The following is a 22,174-nucleotide window of genomic DNA, read 5'->3' as shown; positions in this document are numbered from 1 at the left end:
CTCTCAGTACCGGTATCTTTCCGGCTCAGAGCCTGCAGGACAGATCTCTTTGCTGCGAGATTAATGGTATTTTGCACAATAATAAAAAGAGCTGCTGTGTGTCAGCAGGCATGGATGCTTGTATGTATAGGCATGCGTGTGCTTGTGTGTGCATGTGCGTGCTTGTGAACATCTGCACACGCGCGTTTGAGTGCGTATGCCTGTTGGCGTGAGCGTGGTTGTGTCTGTGCAGCCTTGTCCATGTGTGAGGGTTTGTTTGTGTGTATGTGTGTGTTCACTCCGTTTAAATTCCCAGAAATGTATTTCCTGGCTGTGGGTTTCATTGAGACAGATTAACTCTCCCCCGCAACCCCACTAACCAGCCCTAACCGACTCCTGCAAATGGCCGTGGTAACGTTGTTACATTCTAATCCGATAGTAGGAAGGAAGAAAGCAGCAGTGGGGGAGGCAGGATGTTAGTGGGATGGAAAAATGCTTCATCTGGCATGCAGACTGAGCTGTCTAATTGAGCCAGCCAGCTCTGGGAAGCTGTTAAAACCCAAAGGGATGGTGGATGGGGAGAGCTATGAGAAAGACAATATTGAATAAACGATGCAACGCTGTCCATCAATTTTATCGTTAACTCTCTGTCATCTCCCTTTGGGGTTCTAAATACCTCCTAACAAGTTATTCGTTAAGGATGTAAATTCTGCTGTCAAGATTAGAATGAAATAGCGGCAAGTTCATCTCCTATTTTGATTCTTATTTTAAAGCCATGAAGGGTCTTTTCCACTGCAGACCAGGAAGGGAATGATCCCGGGCCCCGGCCTGGTCCTGTCACCCCCAGGGAGATGAGCCGCACGGGCCCACAGGGGAGGAGGAGGCAGGAGTCACTTCCACCTGCAGAGGTGCCATGAGCATGCCAGGGCTGGGGCAAATCTGGAGGAATCTCTGCCCCAGAGCTTCAGAACTGCCCAGCGGGCTGGAGCCGAGAAACGTAACAATCACCAGAGCTTCTCTGAGCAGGGCGTGGTACTGGAAGGGAACTGGAACAACGAGGCGCCAGATCATTGGCAGAGCTCTGAAGTCAGATCCGTTCACCCCATCTGGGGGTCACAGCCAAACAACAGGTGTATGTATGTGTGTCCAGGCCCGTCCCCCTACTGCTATCCCACTGGGGCCTGGGGAAACCGGTGCATTTCCAGGCCTGAGTTCCTTGGGAGCCTGAGTGCCCTTTGGGGGAGGTAGGCATCTGAAGCCTGCTCCAGCTGACCCATTTGAGCCTGTCTTAATCTCCTGCTGTTGATCCTGAGCCTGCAGCTAGGAAGCGTGTGGTAGCTCCTGTGTAGAACTCAGAGGGGAGAGAGGGACTGGGAGTGGTGGGGGGCGCGGTGAGGAACAGCCCTGTGCATAGTAACTGACGTCTGCAGAAACTCGATGCCTTGTGAACTGACCTCGGGCCTCTGGGTGCTCACACGGGGCCCTTTGTTCAGGGCAATCCTCGCTCGCTGGATACCCGGCTCCGTCTTGGCTCCTTTGGACTCGGTCACCTCTCCCTGAACCCAAAACCTCTCCCTTGTAACATGAGGAGAGAATCGGCCCTTGTGTGAGCCCACCAATGTGCCAGGTATGCTCCCTGCCCCTCCGGGCCAGTGCCAGGGCTGCCTCCGTGCTGCCAGCCCTGCGGTCACAGGGATCCCCCTCCTCCACGGCTCGGATGAAAGCTTAGTGCACGGTGCCCAGATGGCACGGTGCTGTGTGTGAGCGGCGCCACTCTGCTGGGCAGCTCGGCAGGGACAAGCAGGCATTAAAGTGGATGGACCGAGGAGAAGCAGCTGTCACTGGACCAGCCATGGGAAGTGGCCTGGGGAGCACACCCCACAGCTGCCCGTGCACATCTGGTTCCTGTACCCCTGCCCCACACCTGGCTGGTTCTTGGAAACCTGAGATGTGACTTTCATAGTCCTGCCTGGGCCTTAACTCTCTTTCTTCTTCAGACTGAATATTCCCTTTGTTATTGGAGGGTTGCTTACAGATCCTGGGTTGCACACGTGTGTTTGGTTTTTGGGTGGCTCATGAGTCCTGGAGCTGAGTATCCTGGAAGCATAGGAATTGTCTGACCAGAACAGACCCTTGGCCCACCTAGACTGGTATCATGACTTGAAAAGTGGCCAGCGACAGGATGCTTCAGAGGAAGGTGCTGGACGTTTCACATGGGGGCAGTTTCTTCCTGACCCCAAACAATTAGTGGTCAGCCTATACCCTGAAGCATGAGAGTGTACTGGCTTGTTTTTGCAGCATCTTGTAAATAGCTGCCAGCGTGGATCACACTTACAGAAGAAAAAAACATTTCAGCTTCTACTGTGGGGAAACAGCTATACAAAGAATTACACAGACTTTGAAAACAGAGCGAAAAAGATGAAAATAGATCAAATTTGGGGCCAGGCAATTTCAAACCTCTCTCTTTAAGTTGGCTGTAAGATTCTGTATCAGCATCTCTTCTAGACTGCAGTGTAGTGCTGTTGTGTGCTGTTAAACAGCTGCCATACTCCAACCCAGAAGTGGCCGCATTTCAGTGAGGGCTGAAGTGACTCCCCATACAGTTTACCTATCACTTTGGGATGAAATGCAAGATATTCGTAATGGGCCAATACTCAGTCCTTACTTAGACAAACCTTCCGTTATCTTCAGTGGGAGTTTTGCCTGAACAAGAGCTAGAGAGCATTTTGGCCTATTGTTACTTATTCCAGGGGTCACCCCTGACTGACTAGCCAATCTAGTGTTCACATCAGATCTGCCTTCAGTGGTGATTAATTCTTGTAATTGGAATGAAGTGGGGAGGAGAGGCTTTACTGTGAATGCTGCTGGAGTTGGATACGACAGCAGCCCTGATGAATGAAATCTGTGTTGTGATCTAATTCATAAAAGACAAGGGAAAATGATAGCATGGGTTGGGAACAGATTTTGTTCTAGATGAGGTAATCCCCTACTAATAATTATATCTAGCCCTTATATAGCACTTTTTATCATTCAATCTCAGATCACTTTGCAAAAGGAGAGATGTATCATTATTCCCATTTTACAGCTGGGGAAACTGAGGCACAGGGTAGGAAAGTGACTTGCCTAGGGTCACCCAGCGGGCCCATGGCAGAGCCAGGAATAGAACCCAAGTCTCCTGAGTCCCAGTCCAGTGCTCTGCCCACGAGGCCTTATGATTTCAGTGGAGTGACTCCTGATTTATAGGGTTGTTACTGAGGTCACAATCTGAACCATTTCCTTCTGTACTGTTATTAACTGGTGCACAGGCCTTGTGCTGACCCTCGGCCCAGAGGTGAATCCCTCCATGACCCCTCATTGAGCTGGAAGACTTGACCAAGGAGACTGAGTCATCCGCACAGTGGGTGACAGAGGCTGGTTTCACGCTGAAGGCTTCGCACAGCAGGTAGCGAGTAGGTGGGTGCAGATACCTGCGTGTTGCTCCCCAGCTTGTGTGCGCAGCCAGCCCATGCTGCATGCGTCCATACCTCCACTGCTTTCCAGGGCAACTTTCCACACCTGGCCAGGAATTCACCCAGCCAGGGGATGGGTAGGGCCCTCGCAAAATGGAAGAAAAGTCTCGAGAGAGCAGGCTCTCTCTCTCTCCCCCCACTTACCGAGACAGGCTTTTTAATCAGCCCTGATTACTGAAAGGTTATACTATGTTTTGCTAATGGATCAGGGACAGGAGCGAGTGAGAGGGAGAGAAATCCAAAGCTTTTAGCGTGTCGGGGCCAAAATGTACCATCAAGAGCTGGGGATGGGAGCGGCCTCTACTGGATAGTTCTTAAGGCCCCGATTTATTGGCTGTTAAATGAGGCGTGACCTGCCTCCGTCTGATTGAGTAGCTGCTCTACCGGCAGCGAAGGGGGGAACTGCACAGCAAGGTGCTGGGTGACAGGAGGAGGGAGGGCACTGGAAAACATGCAGCAGCCAGACGGCTGAGGATGTAGAGATTGGCAGGGGTACCAAGAGCAAGGAGAGACCAAGGCTTGTTTGCCTTTCTGTCCTGATACGGTCCAAAAAGTGGTGATCTGTGTGGAGCGATGGGTGATCGGAGCTGAACGTCTCTTTATGAGGATGTGTTAATGGTTTGTATTATGGTAACGCCCAGCGGCCCCCGCTAAAATTGTGGCCCATTGTGCCAGGCACCATGCAAATGCCCAGGAGGAGACAGTCCCTGCCCCATAGAGCTTAGACCCTAAATAGACAGGGTGGGAGGAAGGCCGGATGATTCTTAGAGCTTTGTGGATTTTCTCGTCCCATGAGAATTTTTGAGATTTTTGAAAAATTGTCCTGTCCCAAATTGGGACAAAAAGTCAAAAATCTCTAAAACTTTCATGACCTGAAAATCCTTCATGCACTGCTGATCGTCGGATGATGGTGCAGAGAACTGTGCAGTGACCTGGAGAGACTGAAACCAATCTGATGGTCTCGGAAGAGGCTGTAACCGATTGCAGCACTAAGTAGAGGAGAGGAGAGGTGCTGAGATGTGACCTGTGGCAGTTTAGTAGCAGAGAGGCTTATAAGTCAGTCCACAGTGAGGTGGGGACAGCGGGTTCTAGGCTGGGGACTGTGATCAGCACAAGGGATGAGGACTTAGGAGCCTGGATGCTTCTTTGAACCTTCTCTACCTGTGGCGCGTGCAGGGTTTGGCTGCAAAGCTCACAAGGACAGAGTTCCTTCCAGTGTTCAGAGGAGGAGACTGGGAGTCAGGCTTCCTGGGTTCCATCAGCACCTCTGCCACTCTCCCAAGATTCCCATGTTGGATGCTATTGTTATTGTTATGGTGAAAGGTGCTAATGAGGTCTTGGATCCTGGACAATCACAGAGCTCGAGGTGAATGGGTACACGTAACCTTTCTCCTTTGTGTCCAAGAGGAGGCACAATTGGGACTCTTGCAGTGAAACCAGCTGCAGACAAAGAATGGCAAGAGGAGCAAGAGCAGAGGTTTTCCAGCCCCAGCACAAGCCTGGGTGCTGTGTGTGTGGGGGGAGCAGTGAGAGCATAGACAGAGGTGTAGAGTGACCCAGGAAGGTGAGAGGCTGAGAGACCAGGGCTGGCATGTCTGGTTTGGGAGGAGAGCTGGTTGGAGCATTTATAACAAAATTAAATGTCATCACAGTATGGTGCTTAGACAAAGCTGAAACATTTTGTGGAGATCTGTCAATTTTGACAGTTTTCATGGTGATGGTTTTTGTGGTCCAGGGCTCTCTGGTCACCTCTGATCAGAGAGAGACAGACCCGAATCAAAAACCTGAGAGTTTTGATCCCAAAATATCTGTTCTGGCACAGTCCAATTGGTGAAAATGTTCCAAAGGTTTTTGGTCTCATTCGCCTGTGGGGTGTGTCTCCCCCTGCTGGTCAGAGCTACACGACCGGGTGTCTACTTCTGTGAATAAACAGACTGCACCCAGAATATACCCGACTCATATCAACGATTTCTCGCCCGGGCCGAACAACCCTGCAAGGCCCTGGATTACACTGTTCCACTCAGCCTATGGGGCCACATTATTATTAGAACTTGTTTAGACAGAGAGACCCCAACGGAGATCAGAAGCCATGGTGCTAGGTGCTGCATGGACATGTAGTGAGAGAGAGTCCCTGCCCCGCAGAGCTTATAGTCTAAACAGACAACTCAGGATTCTTACCCCATGTCACAGAGGGGGAGCTGCGGCCTAGAGAAACGAAGTGGCTTGCCCTAGGTCACACAGGGCATCTGTGGCAGTACCGAGAACTGAACCCGGGTCTCGGGAGTCTCAGGCCAGTGCCTGAACCTGATGGCAGACCCTGTGCTGAAAGGCGCTAGAGAATAGGCTTCGAGCAGAGGGAGGCATGATGCAGACACGAAGAGGCAGCTCCTTCTGGGAAAGCGTCTCCAGGTGCCTGGAAAACAGCAGCTCAGCTCCCTGAATTTATCGTTCCATCTCTCCTCGCGCTCTGCCTACCTGTCGCCAGCTGCCAGCTCTAGTAATCTCTCTGTGACACATCAGCAAGCCTACGAGTCTGTACCCTTGTTCCTGGCTTCTCCCTCTGTCTCATCACAGCTGCATTACTATTACAGCACCCGAGCTGTAGGCTGCCACGGGCGTTTTCTCTGGCGATCCCCAACAGCCAGGGACAAAGGCTTGTGTACCGGTCTGGGTCATGCCGCAGTCGGAAGCTAGGGAGTGCTTTCGCTTGAGACTTGCAACGTCTTAGATGTAAATTAATAGCACGAGCAGCAAGATTGGAGCAGGGAGACCATAGCCGTGGTCCTGGGAGCATTATAGTGCCGTTGAAGCCTATTAGAGTGATGGATTTATATGCAGGGTGACACGCGTGGCAGACACCGAGCAGCTAGTGGGACGTGGGAGGAAAGGGTTGCCAGAGGCTATCGCAATGGCAGGCGGATCTCAAGAGCAGGGATGTTGAAGAGGTTTGCAGCTCTCAGCAGCGAATTGAGCCTGTGCTAAAGGGGGCGGTCGGAGCCCCTGCTCAGCACCGTGAGTGCACCACAAAACCTCCCCCTGTTCTCGTCCAACACCCTCTGGGTTTGGGCCACGGTTGAATGGCACCAGGGCTGTTAGAGTAACACGAATCAGCTCCCTGCTACCGCGGTGCTTCATTCTCACCTAGTTTGTCTGTTGGTGTTTTTATCTGCCTGTCTAGTCTCTCTGTCCACCCATCTAGAACTGTAATGCCACGTCCATCACAGTGGCCTCTGGGCACCTTACAAAGAGATCGCTCCCTCTCTCAGCTCCTCTCTCTCAGGCTTTCCTAGGCACAAGCTTATAATGCTTGAGTTTGAGTCCAGCTCCCCAAGCCAGCTAGCCTGGAATGTGGATTTCCGCCACGTAGGGCCAGACTGTGAACCCCTTACACCCACTGGTGAGTAGTTACAACCGTGCATTGTCCCAGAGCGGGGAGGGAGTTCACAGCCTGGCCCCTTAGCTTGTTACAGCAGTTGAATAATATTGTCCATTGTTAGTAATGCAGTAGCACATAGGAGCTCCAGTCATGGCCCAGGGCCTCATTGCGCTAGGGGCTGTACAAACACAGAAGACAACAATCCCTGCTCAAGGAGCTGACAATCTAAGTATGAGGCAAGAGACAATCGATGGATACAGGCAGATCCCCTGGGGAGCACAAGGAATCAATAAGACAGTACTGGTCAGCATGATAGGCCGTGGCCTGAGCATACCAGCTGCCTAACTGCGCTCAAGCGTGTTGCATCCTGGCAAAGAGGAGCTGAGATATTAAAATATTCAGGTTTGAAAGCTGGGCCCCAAGAACTCCTCGTAACTCCTAATTCCCCTCCCTGTTAACAGCCCAGGACGTGGCATTGTCACATGGGGAAGTCACAAGAGGAGCGAGTTGAGCTTGTCCTGTCCGGAGGATGGCAAAGCAATTTAATTAGATGTCGGCAGAGAGGAGGCTAGGCCAGGCAGACAGCGGCAAATTAACGTCAAAGTCAGGCCATGGAAATGAAGTTACAATGTCAAGCAATGACAAAGCGATTCCTGTGTCAGGGGAGAGCACGGTGCACTAGCAGAGCGGCAGCAAAATGATTTCAGTCCACGCCTGCGGAGGGAAACCAGGGCCTCTCAGTGAGAGCTGCATAATAAAGAGAAGTGGGAGAAAGCTGTGGCTTCTGGAACTAGCACTCAGCGGTACAGAGGCCCAAACAAAAGCCATGAAACACCGAGAAGTTGTGTTAATGTAACGTTACGCGATTGACCTGAATTGCTGAGTGGCCTGTGTTAGGCAGGTCAGGCTGCAGCATCACAAGGAGCCTTGCTGGCCTTAAAACCGATGAGTCGAGAGGAGCAATGAAATGCCCCAGAAAGGCTGCCAGCCGGAGCTCAACCCGGTTGTGCCAAGGCTCCGTAGCACACAAGCTGCTCTGCCAGAGGAACAGCTGCAGCGTGTGTGGCCACTCTGGGGAGATCCTGAACACATCAGTATATCTCTGCCCTGCAGGCCCCTCTGTGAGAGGGTCGGGTGCATTGCTGGGGCTAGTCCGATATGGCTGGGCTGAGGCGTTAAGGACGAAGCTCCTGGTTATACTAGTTATCCCTTTCTCCTTTGTGCCATGGCTCCGGTTCTCTGGCAAGGAGATTCCGAGCCATTAGCAGACAACTTGGCTGTCTCTCCAACTGCCCTTAATGAGATTTTAACAGCAGCCGTTGATCGTCCTCAGTGAGTAACTACTGAGTTAATTGTGTCAGGCAGTGGGCGCCTGATCACTAATCCTGCAGTAATAACGGGAAGGGAAGATCAGGAGGTCAGAAGCACTAGGCCATGAAGGATGCATTAATGTGGAGGAGTCCCTGTTACGTCCCGCAAGCACACATGGCCCGTGAGAGGGACCTGGAAGCATACACGGGCCCTTATAAAGAAGTGCAAGAGAGAAGGGCAACAAAAATGATCAGGGGTAGGGAACAGCTTCCATATGAGGAGAGATTAAAAAGCCTGGGGCTGTTCAGTTTAGAAAAGAGACCACTGAGGGGAGATACGATAGAGGTCTGTAAAACCATGACTGGGATGGAGAAAGTGAATAAGGAAGTGTCATTTACCCCTTCCCATAACACAAGAACCAAGGGTCCCCCAATGAAATTAATAGGCCGCAGGTTTAAAACAAACACAAGGAAGTTCTACTTCATACAACGCACCATCAACCTGTGGAACTCATTGCCAGGGGATGTTGTGAAGGCAAAAAGTATAACTGGGTTCAAAGAAGAATTAAAGAAGTTCCTAGAGGATAGGTCTTTCCATGGCTGTTAGCCAGGATGTCAGGGAGGCAACCCCATGCTCCGGGTGTCCCTAGCTCACAGTCAGTTCCTTTCTTATGGCCTCTTCCTACTTGGTCATTCCCCCCCAATATAAAGAACATTGTCTAGAAGTTAGAACCTGGACTCAGGAGTCAAGACTCCTGGATGCTGTTCCCTTTGGAAGGAGACTGCAGGCCTGTACTTAAGGCTGCTGACTGAGGGTCAGGACTCCTGGGTTCTCATCCCCTGAGTCATCACTTCACTTTGCTGTCGCTCAGTATAAACGGATTTAAAAACACTTCGTCCCCGCCGTGGCTGTGAGACTTAGCTGACTGACGCCCTCAGACCAAGTGCCTGGCAGATTCATTATTTTAATGGGTTTTTCCTCTTGGCACGTACATTCTCCTGTTTGTGCCCGGTACTTCCCTTTTGCTAGGATTTTCTAGGGCGCCAGCGTGAGAAGACAGGGGCCCTTCCTCACCGGCTGGCAGGGGGAAGCACGTGCTATGCCTGCTCAGAGGTCAGGGAGGTTGCTGCTGCGGTGCATGTTGACCCCTGTTCTCTGTACCTTGTACTCGTCTCTGCAGGCAGCTTGCGTCCAGGAACTGCCACTAGTGCCGAGCTCCTCTGCTCACCTCCAGCGTGGCAGCAGCCAGTAAAGCCGCGATCCCACCCCATTTGTGCTAAGATCTCTCCCCTCTCAGCTTCATCGCTAATAACGACTCCCTGGGTAGGGAGCCTTTTCATTTGCAGGCGCGCTGTGCTCACGTCAGATTTCAGCACTACTGCGCCTGCCTTGTTTTGACACATTAATTGATTCTACTTGGTGAGACGTCACCGAATCAACCCCGCTCCTAATGAGCCTGCTTGATGAGGGAACATATAACAATGGTATTGCTGGAAATTTCTGCCAGGATAGATAGGCCTGGCCTCGGGAGTGCACGTATCGTTACATGGAATAGCTACGGGGTGATTAAATGCTTGGTGCTCCATGGGTCTGCTGCTGTCATGTCACCAGCACCGTTTGAGAGTCCACCCGCATGGCCGGCCAAGCTCATTGCTGCTCTGGCATATGTTTCCCACTAAAATGTGTGTGTGTGGGGAGGATTGTGGGGGAAGAAGGGTGCAGGGGGGTGGATTGCAGTCCCTAGACTTTCAACCTGGAGCAAGCTGTTCACAACAAAACACGCATCACTCCAATAATCCCAGCACATATGGGTGAGAAACTATTGGATGGTGGTCTCTGGCCTGTGCTATGCAAGAGGTCAGACGAGATGTTTGCGTTGGCTTCAAAAAATCTATTCTTCCCCGTCTCCCCCCAGCGTTATTTATTTATTCCGTTGCTTGTATGACAGTAGTGGCCAGAGTCCCCAACTGCTATGGGGGCCCCATTATGCCAGATGCTGAACAGGCACATAATGAAAGACAGTCCCTGCCTGAAACTTGCCGTCTACATAGACACAACAGACCAACAAAGATTCTCTAGACCATTCATTTTTCATACCTCTATCACGTTCCCTCCTGTTCACTCTCTCCCGCCAAACTAAACACAATCTTTTCAGGCTCTCCCTGGACGTCTCTCCTGGCCTCCAACCATTTCCACCTGCTGTCTCTGAACCCCCTGCTAGTTCTGCTGTAGCTTTGTTACAGATTGGGTGACCGGAGTGAAGCACGGGATTCCAGTGGCGGGCACACCGTTCGTCGCTTTGGGGCCAGGAAGGACCAATACGATCATCTAATCTGACCTCCTGTGTAGCGCCAGCCATGGAATTTCACCCAGTTATTCCTACTTCAAGCCCATAACTTCTAGACGAACTAGATCATCTCCTGTGGAAAGAGATCTAATCTAGATTTAGAGACAGCGAATCCCTGGCATCCCTAGTAAATTGTTCCAATTGTCAGTTCCCCTCACTGTAAAAAACACCAATGTGTGCTTTGTCTCTGTCCTGAATTTACCTAGCTTCAGCTTCCAACCATCGGATCTCGTTATGCCTTTGCCAGCTAGATTAAAGAGCCTTCTGTTAGCAGAAGCTGCCTCCTCGTTTAGATGCTGACAGACAGTGATCAAGTCACTTCTTACTCTTCTCTTTGATAAAACTAAATAGGCTGATCTTCCTAAGCCCCTCACGATAAGGCAGGTTTGCCAGATCTCAGATTATTCTGGTAGCTCTTTTCTGAGCCCCTTCCAATTTTTCTACCTCTTTTCCGAGTGTGGACACCAGAACCGAACACGGTATCTAATGATGGCTTCACTGATCCCATGTACAGAGGTAATCCCAGCTCCCTTCTCTTGCTATTCCCCTTCTTATCCATCCAAGAATTGCCTCAGCCCTCTGGGAGCTCATGTGCAACTGGGGGCCCCCAAGTCCTCGTCAGAGCTGGGCTACAGTCCCTCATCCTGTAAGCGGGATGCATGTTCTCCGTCTCCAGACTGATTTATAGAGGTGGCCCATACCCTGCAGCCGAGTGCTCCAAGCAGTGGAGGTGCTTGAAATCTAGGCCCAATGGGTTTAGAGACACATCCCAACCTCAGAACGTGACTCCTTAGGCAGCAGGGAGGAGGAGAGTGTGTGAAATCTCCTGGGCAGAGCCTGGGGCATGATGGACACTCCAGGAACACAAATCATTGTGCCCTTGAGCACAGCCTGCCAGCCTTGGTACGGGCGCCTTCCCCTGCCGTGCGCAATGGCTGGGCTGGGTTTCTGCTGACCCTGCTTTACCCCAGCTATTTCGCACTGGCAGCCCGGATTTCAGGCTCTGTCTGCAACCTTGGGTTCCCTTGTTGGCTCTAACCGATTCTGCTGGGGCAGGTCGGGGGTGGGAGCAGGCAGGATTTGTAACCTGGTGCAGGAGTCCACCATCTGGCCATGCTGAGCTCACTGCTGCAGGCACCCAGCCCTTCTGACCTGAGGGTTCATTTGTCAGCTGGGGGAGCTGGTCCAGCCCCACTGGGGAAGTGTTGGACTGGGGTACACAGGCCACGTGCTGCTGGAAGCATCCTCCCTGCCTGGCTGAGACAGCAGCTCGCCTGGCTGTTTGCTTCCCTGTACCTTCCTTTTTCAGAGGCTTATTCCCAGGCCTGAATCCCCAGGGCCCTGCACGCTCGGGGGGGGAATTGGTGGGAGTTGCAGGTGCCTCGGGCTGCGTGCCACTGGGGAATGCCAAACAGCCAGGGCGAGCACAGTGCTGATGTCTGCACAGGCCTTCACAGCACAATCCCTTGCTGCCAGACTGCACAGGTGCAAGCTCAGAATGGTCCCTCTGGGGGGAGGAGGGAGAGTCAATGTCATCTGGGGACACTGGAAAAACCCATTTATTTTCCTAACTCAAAGTCCAAGTCACTGCAGGGCCCAAACTTCTTAATTGGCAACAGCTGCTACGAATCCTGCCTCTGAACCAAGATCTCAGGGGATGCTTGGTCAGGCGGCAGCATCTACATTGCCTTGGGAGAGCAGAACCGGGCAGCTCCTTGAATTGACTCATTTGTATCAAAGCATCAATCAGCTTGTGGATCAGACGGTGCCCAGGCTGCATGGGCAGGAGCACAGCCCTGCTGGGGAGGGGCAGGAAGGGGGTCCTTTGAGGACAGAATAGGACCCGTGGCTTTAGGAGGGAAGGCAGCCTTACCCTGCAAGGTTGGGACAGTGATTCATGTGGCCAGGCAGGTGTAAAGGACCTTTCTCTTCTTCCCCCCCCCCCAAAATGCTTTTTCCAGTTTCTATGTGGCCGCTAGTCACCAATGATTTGTATCCAGCCCCCCCATTCCCCAGCAGCTCTACCAGCCATCGTAGCAAACACAGAATTAATCTACACGGCAAGACCCCTTCTTCTCTCCCTGATTCAGGTTCAGCCCAGCTAGCCCCCATCCCCAGCAGCTGCCCCTTCCTCGGTCAAACCTCAGAGGTGTTTCATCTACTCAGCAACCTAGCATGCCCCCAGGCTTCCCTGCCTGGACTCTCCCCCCACTACTAGCTACACAACAGCTTGAGCAAAGGAGACTTTTTAAAACAAACATTTTTCCTCTCTCAAGAAATCCCCCCACAAGAGCCCTAGCACAGCAGCGACTAGGAGAGTCTCAGCCCAGCCTCAGACAGGCCCTTTCAAAGGCTTGGCTACCTTCCCCGCCCGCTCTCCAATCAGCCAGGCTCAGGGATGGCAGGTGTAGCCCATCTCCCACTCCGCGTTTGTCTACACAGAGTTGTGTCTGAGTAACGGTTCCTGACTTACTCCACCTGCGGCCGCTCTGATTCTGGAACAGGGGGTGCCTTGTTCCAGTTTAGCTCAGCCCAGCAGGTCAATCAGGAATAACTCCAGCTGTAACCAATCCTTCAGCCTCACAAGCCCCTGCTTTATAGCGTTGCCTGTTTACTGACCCTCCCTGAATCTCAGCTCTGCTCCAGGGCCTGCCAGCTTCCCCTGAATGCTCTAGCTAGCTGGCTGTCTCTGTGTGAAGTGGGGTGCTTCTCCCCACCCCTGTTTAGCTACATGAGTGGGGAGTTCAGGTGCTTCCCCATCTGGTTCTCCTGTTTGACCCAGCCGGTAACCCTCTTCTATCACCACCATAGCGAGCAGAGCCAGAGGGCCCTCTCCATATAAACAGGGTGATGGGGGCTCATCCCGCAAGGTGCTGAGCACTCCTGGGAGATGCCCAGTGCCCTCAATGGGACCAAAGGGTCCTCTGCCCCTGGCAGGATGAAGCCCTAGGTCAGGATCAATGTTACCATCTCAAATTGCAATTCACTAAAAGCAAACCAAGGTGGCCTGTTTCCCCTCCCCTCGTCCGTGAGACTTGAGATTGCAATGGCAGGAAAGGTGTGGCCCTGTGCTAAAGAGGGGAGGAATCTCTAGTGACAGATGCTCCCATTCCCGTAGGCTGGGACATGCCTTAGCACCAATTTCACCTGGAGAGGGGCTCAGAACAACTCCCCCCAGCTCCTTAGCCCTGACCACTTCACAGCACAGCTGAGCTCCTGGCCCTTTGCGGCTGGTCTTTAGCACCATGAGGGGCCGAACGGGAACCCCGGCATCCCTGAAAGCTGGGAGAGTTTGGATCCCGATTCAGTTTGCGACTCATCCTCATCTGGAGAGTAGCGTCCTGGCTGGAAAGCACCATCTCCAAATTGAGCCGGAGCATCCTGTTTGCGCTTACTGAGAGCTGGGCAAGGAGTGGCGTGAAACCACCCAAGTGAGGGAAGCAATGCGGTGACCACACAGCCCATCTCCCCCCAGTGAGAGCGGCAGGTCATTTAGTGCTGAGCTGCCTGCCAGTCCATCCTAATTAAGGCATCACTCATTCTGTCAGATGGAGACTGCCACAATGGAATGAGTGATTACCAAGTATTGATCCACCCGCTGCCTGTGGGGACTAATTTGTTTATTGATGCCTGCTGGATCCTTATGGCAGGCCTGAGCCTGGGACAGAGTGGGCTTAAAGGGGTGGGTTTCTTTCAGAACACAGAGGCCAATACAGCCATTTGGGTAGACAAATGTGCAGCACACATGCCTGGGTGGGGGAATTTGCTCCATTCCCAAGCAGTGGGCTTATCGGCTGCAGCAGCTGTCTTGCTTCTGATGATGCCCGTTTGATAGTGTCCAGGAAGAGGCTGGACATGTGCTGTAGGCAACAGGTCAGATCAAATTGCCAGGAAAGGCAACAGCTCCAGCTGAGCTGCACAAGCTGCTTTTGCAATAAAGCCAAATGTAGATGGCAGGTGGAAAAATTAGGCCCAGCTCAGCTGAAATTATAGGAGCCTGTTTTACCTTATCCTCAGCTCTTTGTGATAGAAATTCTTGGGCAAGATTTTTAGAAGTGACTGGTGAGTTGGGGCACTGCCCTTTGTGAGGACGCCACCTGAGCTCCAAAGAGGCTTGACTTTCAGAAAGTGGCTGAGCACCTGCCCTCTGAAAATCACGACCCTTCTTGGTGGCTCAGTTTGGGCATGCAACAATCACTAGCCCCATCTGAAAATGTCGGCCCTTCAGATTGATGTAGCTCCTCTGGGATTTCACAGCTCTTTGCAAACATGAATGAGTTAAGCCTCACCCACGCAGATGCAGTTGTTCAGTATCGTTATCCCCAAGTTACAGGTGGGGAAACTGAGGCACAGAGCACCTCCACATAGCTGAATCCCCCAGACAAGTTTTGTGTATTTACAATCGCCCTCTCCTAGTTTGTAAGGTTTTCTTTCCTGACCCTGTTACTGGCTGAAAGCCCCCCCTGAGCAGAGGAAACTGTGAAACTGACTATAAGCAAAATGCTATTGAATGCACAAAGTAAACAAACAGAAAAACAGAGCAAGTATATATTTTCCTGTAATCTGCATGTCTGGTCATTTTAGCTGGTCAACTTCTACCAATAGATTAAAATGTAATTTCAGACAACTGTGCATGTTTTTTAATTGACAGTGTCCTTTTGACCAAACTGTATAAACCCTATTTAAAACATATCTAACAATGTAAAACTAGTCCATATAGCTACTGAACCATTAGCTAGTCTAAGCTCTGAATCATTTACTGTAGGTTTATAGTAAATAGCAGTTAATTAACATCACTTTAGTTTTATGTACGAGGTACAATATCCGTTAGCTAGTTACACCTGAATTCATGATTTAAAAAAAAATAATTAGTAGTAGATGTTTGTTTACCAATGGGGGGGAGCAGGGGAGGAACAGGAGAACTGGAAACAAAAAGCCTCCCCACAAAGGCCATGATGCTCTTCCAAGGACAAGTTCCAGCCCTGGAGACACCAAAACACTTCTCTACTCCCAGGAGTCTGTGCAGCTCTCAAAATATGAGGGTGTGTGGGGTGCTGTGCTCCTTGCACTTGGCACTGCTGCCCCCTTTGGGCTCTGGGTCGTTGGCTTCCCCCTTTAGTGGGGTTACCCTACAGGAACGGGCTTGCGAAAGCTAAAAGGCTGCAGCTGTAACGAGGACACCACATTAAAGTTCCATGCACTCTTTGAGAGCAAATAGGATTCCAGCTGCCTGAAGAGCATCTCGCTGTGCTCAGAGGAAGATGCAAATCTCAAAACGTAACCAATGAGGTGCTAGAATATGGAAAGATGTAAACCGTGCTGATCATTCAGCTGGTTTTCTAAGCATGCTGATTCATTTCGAGTCCAATGGCTCTGGACTGGCTGTGTTTAACTCCCACGGAGGGAAGCATAGATCTCTCAGTCAAGAGTGGCTGAACTTTACATCAATTTTAGAGGCTAACTTAGAGAGACGATTGGCAGCAGTTCATAACGTATAGTTAAAGCACTCAGCTGCTACAGGCTCTTCTGTGTTTATTTGCACATGGGTCACAGAGTCAGAAACTGAACTGAACCCAGCTGCCTCTTATAATTAATTTTTGGTTTGTTTTTTTCCCAGTAACTCAAGCTGTTCTAGATCAGTATTTAAAAGCCTTAGCAGCAAGCATTGAAGTTAACCCCCTGTGAAAATGGTGGTGGGTAGGCTGGACAGCTGCAGGTTTCATCCTGCATGACTCGGCCGACAGATTTACATGGAGCAGGACAGTGAGTAGAGAGTGCCACAGTCAGATGGGGCGATTAGTTCCTTTGAATTGGCTGTTTGCATTCTGCATTAAGGTTAAATCTGTCTGACCCGCCTTTCATTTGTTGCCCTTGGCAGTCATATTATGCCTCTGATCCTGCAAATGAGTTGGCTAACCTCTCTCTCCCTCTCCCCAGTGCGATCAGTACAAGAAGGGGATCATTTCTGGCTCAACGTGCAAAGACCTGTGTGAGGAGCACACCCTGGTGTTCCAGCAGTGTCTTTCCTCCTCCCCCACTCAGCAGGTAGGTAGGGGCTGTCTGAGCTCTGGGAACTTAACTTGGTGGGTAAATGAGTCTCTTCCCACAGGGGGAGTAGGCTACTGGTGCCCCTTTAAGATAGCTGCGCGTGCCATGCACACCCCATACTCCTCAGAGCCTGGTCTGCACCATTCTCGTCACAACTGGCTTTTGCTTGGGAGGTCTGGGCTGAGCTCCTTAGAGACCACAGTGGATGCTGCTTCCTTCTCCTGGAGCTGCAGGCCAGCCTGTGCTGCTAAGCAACCTCATCCATCCCCTGGCCAGTCTCCTACAGTCAAAGCAGGGAGGGTCTGATCCAAAGTCCATGGAAGTTCCTGGGAGCCTTCCTACGGACTTTGGATCAGGCCCTTGGAGAGGAGGCAGGTCAACCAGCTTTTCCTGGCCCCTGCTGGGGGTGGCATTGACAAGACATCGCTGTACGGAAGCCATTAGAAGAGTGGGGACACAGTGCTTACCTGAACTCACTGGAGTTGGCATCCAAGATCCCCCTTAAATAAAATGGAGAAGACTTGGTGCAATGCTGGGCTACCATGGCAGTTCTGTGGGGCTGCTTTTCATAGGTGGGTGAACACACTCCCCAGACCACCTCCACTGTGGTTACCCCCCATGTGCCTCTGCACTCCCTGCGTCAGTGGAAAGGCCAGGGACTGAGTGGGCCACCCAGAACCCTTCTGAGTGATGTTGGCACAGCAGCGTAGGCGAAGCTTGCACTGCCTCTGCCCATGTGGTGCCTGTGATGCAGATAGAGGGCTGCCTGGCTGCCAACCCACCCTCTTACTGTTACCAATACTAAACTAAATGGAATTAGTGGAAGGAATCTCACTGATATCATCCAATGGGCCTCACAGCCACTGGGCTCTCCTGGGAACCCTTCAAGAACTCACCAGTTAATTATTTGCATTTGCTTTCAGCCAGTCAATCTTCCCATGGTCACTTACCTCTGCTTTGGTCCAGGTTTACAGGGGGCGCTGGATGGAGAAAGAAGTGATCATTAAATGTGGTATTGAAGATGCTTTAAAGGCAGACAGCAACCCCGATTCAGTGCCCAGAAAGGACCTGGTTCTCTTTGACAAGCCTACAAGAGGGACATCCATGGATGAATTCAGAGAGATGCTCCTGAACTTCCTAAAAGTCAGTGTTGCTGAGGCACCCAAGCTCTCACATTGCGTTTTTCCGGACAGGATATTATCACCTCTGTTTGGAAGTCCTTGGGATCAGCAATAGTGCTTGCCAGTGGGGAGAAGCCTAAGCTAAATGCATTCTTCTATCCCCTGTAATCCTTGAAAAAATCCAGTCCTGTCTGAAGGACTCCGATCCCCACTGTTTGTTGTAGAGTGAGGCTTTGTGTGATATGTCATGTTCAAGATAATCCCCAGAGCAGATACTGTAGGAACCACTAGATAAGGATATGTGTCGAACAAAATCACTGTTAGGTGCGAGGGTACATTTCAGTCTCATTTTGGAATTATATTTGCAAGACCAACCCCTACAGTCAGTCAGAAAGGGACTCGGGCTGCTCCCTCCCATTGATTTCAACAGAAGTTAGGAGCCAAATATCTTTAAGGATCTGGGTCAAAGGCCCTTTTTGGCTCTTCTCTCAGCATTGCCCTGGGCAATGTCCCATGCGTGTTTATATAGCAGTTAAGGGGACTCTCTTACTGTTTTTAATGCAGTGCTACTGGGGCATCATTCTATTTTGAATTTATATAGCGGTTCTAAGCACTGAAGTCTTTGTCTTTAAAATACCCTCTTTGAGTTTGAATGTAGCTGTATTGAACATTTTCATTGAAAGTGTTCATTTTTCCCATTTTCAAAAATGATTTTTTTAAATGTTGAATTAAAATACACCCCACAACCACACTGATCAAATTATAAAAAAACCCAAAGTAAAAACTTTTACTTATTGCAACTTTTACTTTTTTTCCTGACCACCTCTACTCATGACTTTTAAAAGCAGCCCAGTGCCCTTTTGCTAGGGAGTAGTTTATAATCCCAGTGATCCAGCCAGATTCCAGTTCAGATACCATTCTATTTGCAGGAGTTATAAAGGTGGTCTCTACCTGACTGAGGTATTCATCATGTCCGAGCCTACAACTGTGTGCTGCTAAGCACTTGCCTCTTTTCACGCTGGTGTGGATGAAACAATAAAACTGTATCTAGAGCCCTAAAGGCCATGTTATTTGATTACACTTTGAGTCATCCTGTTAGAAATACTCAAATCACTTCTCAGGTGGTAATTCCCTCCAAGTGAGGCAGGGATAAAACCTGCATTATGGGAAGAGAAATTAGTGATCTTATGTGACACACGCCTGAAATTAAGTTTTCTGGCTTCTCGAAGTGGACAAGCACTGGCTTCCTTTTAACTCCTTTTCTAAGCTATCCTCTTTCAAGAGGTATAAAAAAGGGAATTTTCTTAAAGGGAGACTGCACAGATTAATTAGAGCACCACAGACTGCTGCTGTACTTTCTGCAGAAGAGAGTCCCCAATGTTCAGAAACATGTTAGGAACACTCGCCCCTGCTTTCATCCCAATATGCTAGTTTCTCTCCCCCTAGAACTGCGTATTTGCAAATATTTAGTCTAGCTCCACCTCCTGATAGCAAGCAGGTTAAAATGCAAAAGTAGGAACTTGCAAGCAGACTTTCAAAGCCATTCTGTTTTAATGTGAGTCTCTACTGTTCCTGTGCAATCTAGCGGTAACATTTGAACCTAAATCAGGGTGTTAAGATGACATCCTCTTATTTTGACTTTAGATGTATTAACTCTTTTGTAATTAGAATAGATTAAATTGCAATAGATTTCCTGTGAAGAAGGGGTTGGGGGCTCTGATCCCAGATTGGCTGCAACTCCCTGGGGCTGGCCCCAATGGGTGTAGCACCACTATGCCCCAAGGGTAGCGGACAGGCACAAAGGTGTGTCCAGAGCATGCTGCACTCTGCCTATCCCCCTTGAGGGCTTTTCCCACATTAGAGCAGCTCTCAGCAGCAAAATCACTGAGAATCTGAAGGGCTGTAACCAGCTGGCTGCAGCAGAGCGCATGTCTCGGGGGTGTTCTAGCACTTTTACCTCACTCAGAAAGCAGCACCCTACTACTCTGCCCTGAATTAATGTACACAATGGGTAAAATTTAAAGAGCTGATGCGATTTCTTATCGATTTGCAGGCTAACCTAGGAGATCAGACATCACTTGCAGCCTTGGTGAACCAAATCATCACCATCGCAGATGTGAACAGAGATGGGAAAGTATCTCTGGCAGAGGCCAAATCCATCTGGGCTCTACTTCATCTAAATGAATTCCTGCTCATGCTCTCCTTGCATGAGAAAGAGCACACCTCCAAATTGTTGGGGCACTGTGGGGACCTGTATGTCACGGAGAAGATCCCTCACAACTCCCTCTATGGTACTAATGTCCCTCACTTCTTCCAGCCACTGCTGCCTTCAGCCATCCACCGGATTATTCACCAGTGGTTTGCCCCAGCCTGGCCCAGGAGAGCAAAAATCGCCATCGGCCTTTTGGAGTTTGTGGAGGAGATATTCCATGGGACGTACGGGAACTTCTACATCTGTGAAACTAGCTTTAAGAATGTGGGCTACAACGACAAGTATGACTTCAAAATGGTCAACCTGAGGAAGGTGGCAACAGAGATGACAATCAGAGGTTTCCTCAAGGGACGTCACTGTGAGCAGAATGTGGACTGCACCTATGGGAAGGACTGCATGGCAACTTGCGACAAACTCATGAAGCAGTGCAAGGGCGACATGGTCCAGCCCAACCTGGCGAAAGTCTGTGGGCTACTGCAGGATTACTTGCTGTACGGAGCACCATCTGACTTGAAAGAAGAGCTGCAGAAGCAGCTACGAACTTGTATGACCCTTAGCGGCCTGGCTAGCCAGATGGAAGTGCACCACTCACTTGTGTTGAACAATCTCAAGACCTTGCTTTGGAAGAAGATTTCAAATACCAAATATTCCTAACGGGGCAGCCGGGATGGTAGGCTATAGTGTTGGTATCCAGTTAAGGATAGAGGGTCATGCCTCTTCATTCTGCCAGAGAAAATGCATCAGAAGCAGGTAGTTCACATGGTTGCAGCCTTTTCCTGTATGATGCCCTCCGCCCCCCATAAAGCATCAATGACCCATTGCCACTCAGCAAAATCATCAATAGCGTGCTGTAAAGAACATGATGCAAAGTAGAAATACCAAGAGCCTGGCTGAATAGGTTTGGGGGAAGATAGAGGAACCAGCCAAGCTGCACCTCTTTCCTGCTAATCAAGGAACAATCACAAGTGCAGAGTATGAATCGTCATGCTGTAATTGTCATATCTTATTTTGATGAACACCTCTGATGTAAATAAATAGCTTTTGTGAGAGTAGCACTGGTACACCAATGGCAAACAGCCTTTTAAATACCAGCATCCTGGTGATTCTTAAAAGGGTAGAGTATCCCACCCTGGAGTCTGCACAATTTATTTTAATGTCTGAATTTGATACTGTAAAATTCAGACAGTGTAGGGAGCCAATAGACAAGCTCAGCCCCACACACTTTGATTCTGGTTGTTACACACCTTCCTGAACTGCCTGACCACATAGTAGGTAGGTCCTGGCAAATTCTAGGTTTCGTGTAAACAGCTGCTACGCTTGCGAGAAGGAGCATTACCTGGTGGACCGCACCATTACCCATTTGCATTGTTTAATGTGTTACAATGATTACAGTTAAAGGAAAACACTGATGGCTATAACATAAGGATAAAACAGACCTATACAAATACAGAAAGTCCCCAGGCAGACACAAACCAAATTAGCAGTGGCATATATGCTACATGGTAATACTGTGTTCCCCACATCAAGAGAAAAACAGTGCTTAGACACCAGTTCAGGTCCAAATCCACCTCTTGGTTTAATCGGCACTTTTAAAATTGACAGGATTTGACTGGAAAGTTAAAACTAATCCCCCATTAATCCATTGCTCTTCCCCTGCCCCCAAATAAAAATAAAAGGAATTTCAGACAATTTTTCAGTTGGCAACAAAAACAAATCTCAATTGGTTGTCTGACCGCTACCTGCTATTGAAATACTGACCCTTTGTTTCCATTTGTATTTACTTATAATAATCCTTTAGCATTCAAGATGCTCTGAACACATGGACTGAGTGGGGTGTTTAGTTTATGTAAACTATTGTTGGTTCTCCATTCCCTGCACAATTTTATCCATTCTGATAGACTGCATGCTGGTGATCCGACAGTAGCTTTGTGAAGTGAAGCACATCTGAAGTACAATCGCTAGAAAAAAAAATTCTGTCCCACAGGATATATGGCCTCTGAAAGCAATCTTTAATGTCACAGCTGTAAAGTTATGAGCCCTTTGGAGTGGAGATATCAGTCCTTTCTATTAGTTCTAAAGATCATCACCACCACTCAACTGTTATTTATGGGGAAAATGTTTTAGTGGCAACAATGCTTTAAATCTAGCTTGCAGCCAGTCTAACTTGCTTTCCCAGAGCCAGGCCAGCTTTGCACCACAGTAATTCATGCACCAGAAGGCTAAGCATCTTTTGTGGGGGGTATTTTGTTTGGTTTGTTTGGGGTTTCAGAT

General features: G+C 49.8%; 1 protein-coding gene across 3 annotated transcripts in view; it reads left to right on the top strand.

The window, feature by feature from the left end:
* DIPK1B (divergent protein kinase domain 1B) overlaps positions 1-21,719 on the top strand; it is a 38,063-nt gene extending 16,344 nt beyond the window's left edge. The window contains exons 1-4 of one of the 3 annotated variants that reach the window (XM_039506407.1): positions 14,992-15,041; positions 16,460-16,567; positions 17,537-17,713; positions 19,745-21,719. In XM_039506407.1, the coding sequence (XP_039362341.1) occupies positions 15,033-15,041; positions 16,460-16,567; positions 17,537-17,713; positions 19,745-20,557 (1,107 nt within the window). In that variant the 5' untranslated portion in view covers positions 14,992-15,032 and the 3' untranslated portion in view covers positions 20,558-21,719. Of the gene's footprint in view, positions 1-14,991; positions 15,042-15,443; positions 15,565-16,459; positions 16,568-17,536; positions 17,714-19,744 lie in introns of those variants that run through there. The other 2 variants (XM_039506406.1, XM_039506405.1) reach the window with 2 other exon arrangements.
* Positions 21,720-22,174: the final 455 nt, after the last annotated feature.

Source organism: Mauremys reevesii, linkage group 19, assembly GCF_016161935.1.
Source record: "Mauremys reevesii isolate NIE-2019 linkage group 19, ASM1616193v1, whole genome shotgun sequence".
Taxonomy (NCBI): Eukaryota; Metazoa; Chordata; order Testudines; family Geoemydidae; genus Mauremys; species Mauremys reevesii.
Note: the sequence above shows the minus strand (reverse complement) of the source record. Positions and strands in the feature narration are given on the sequence as shown.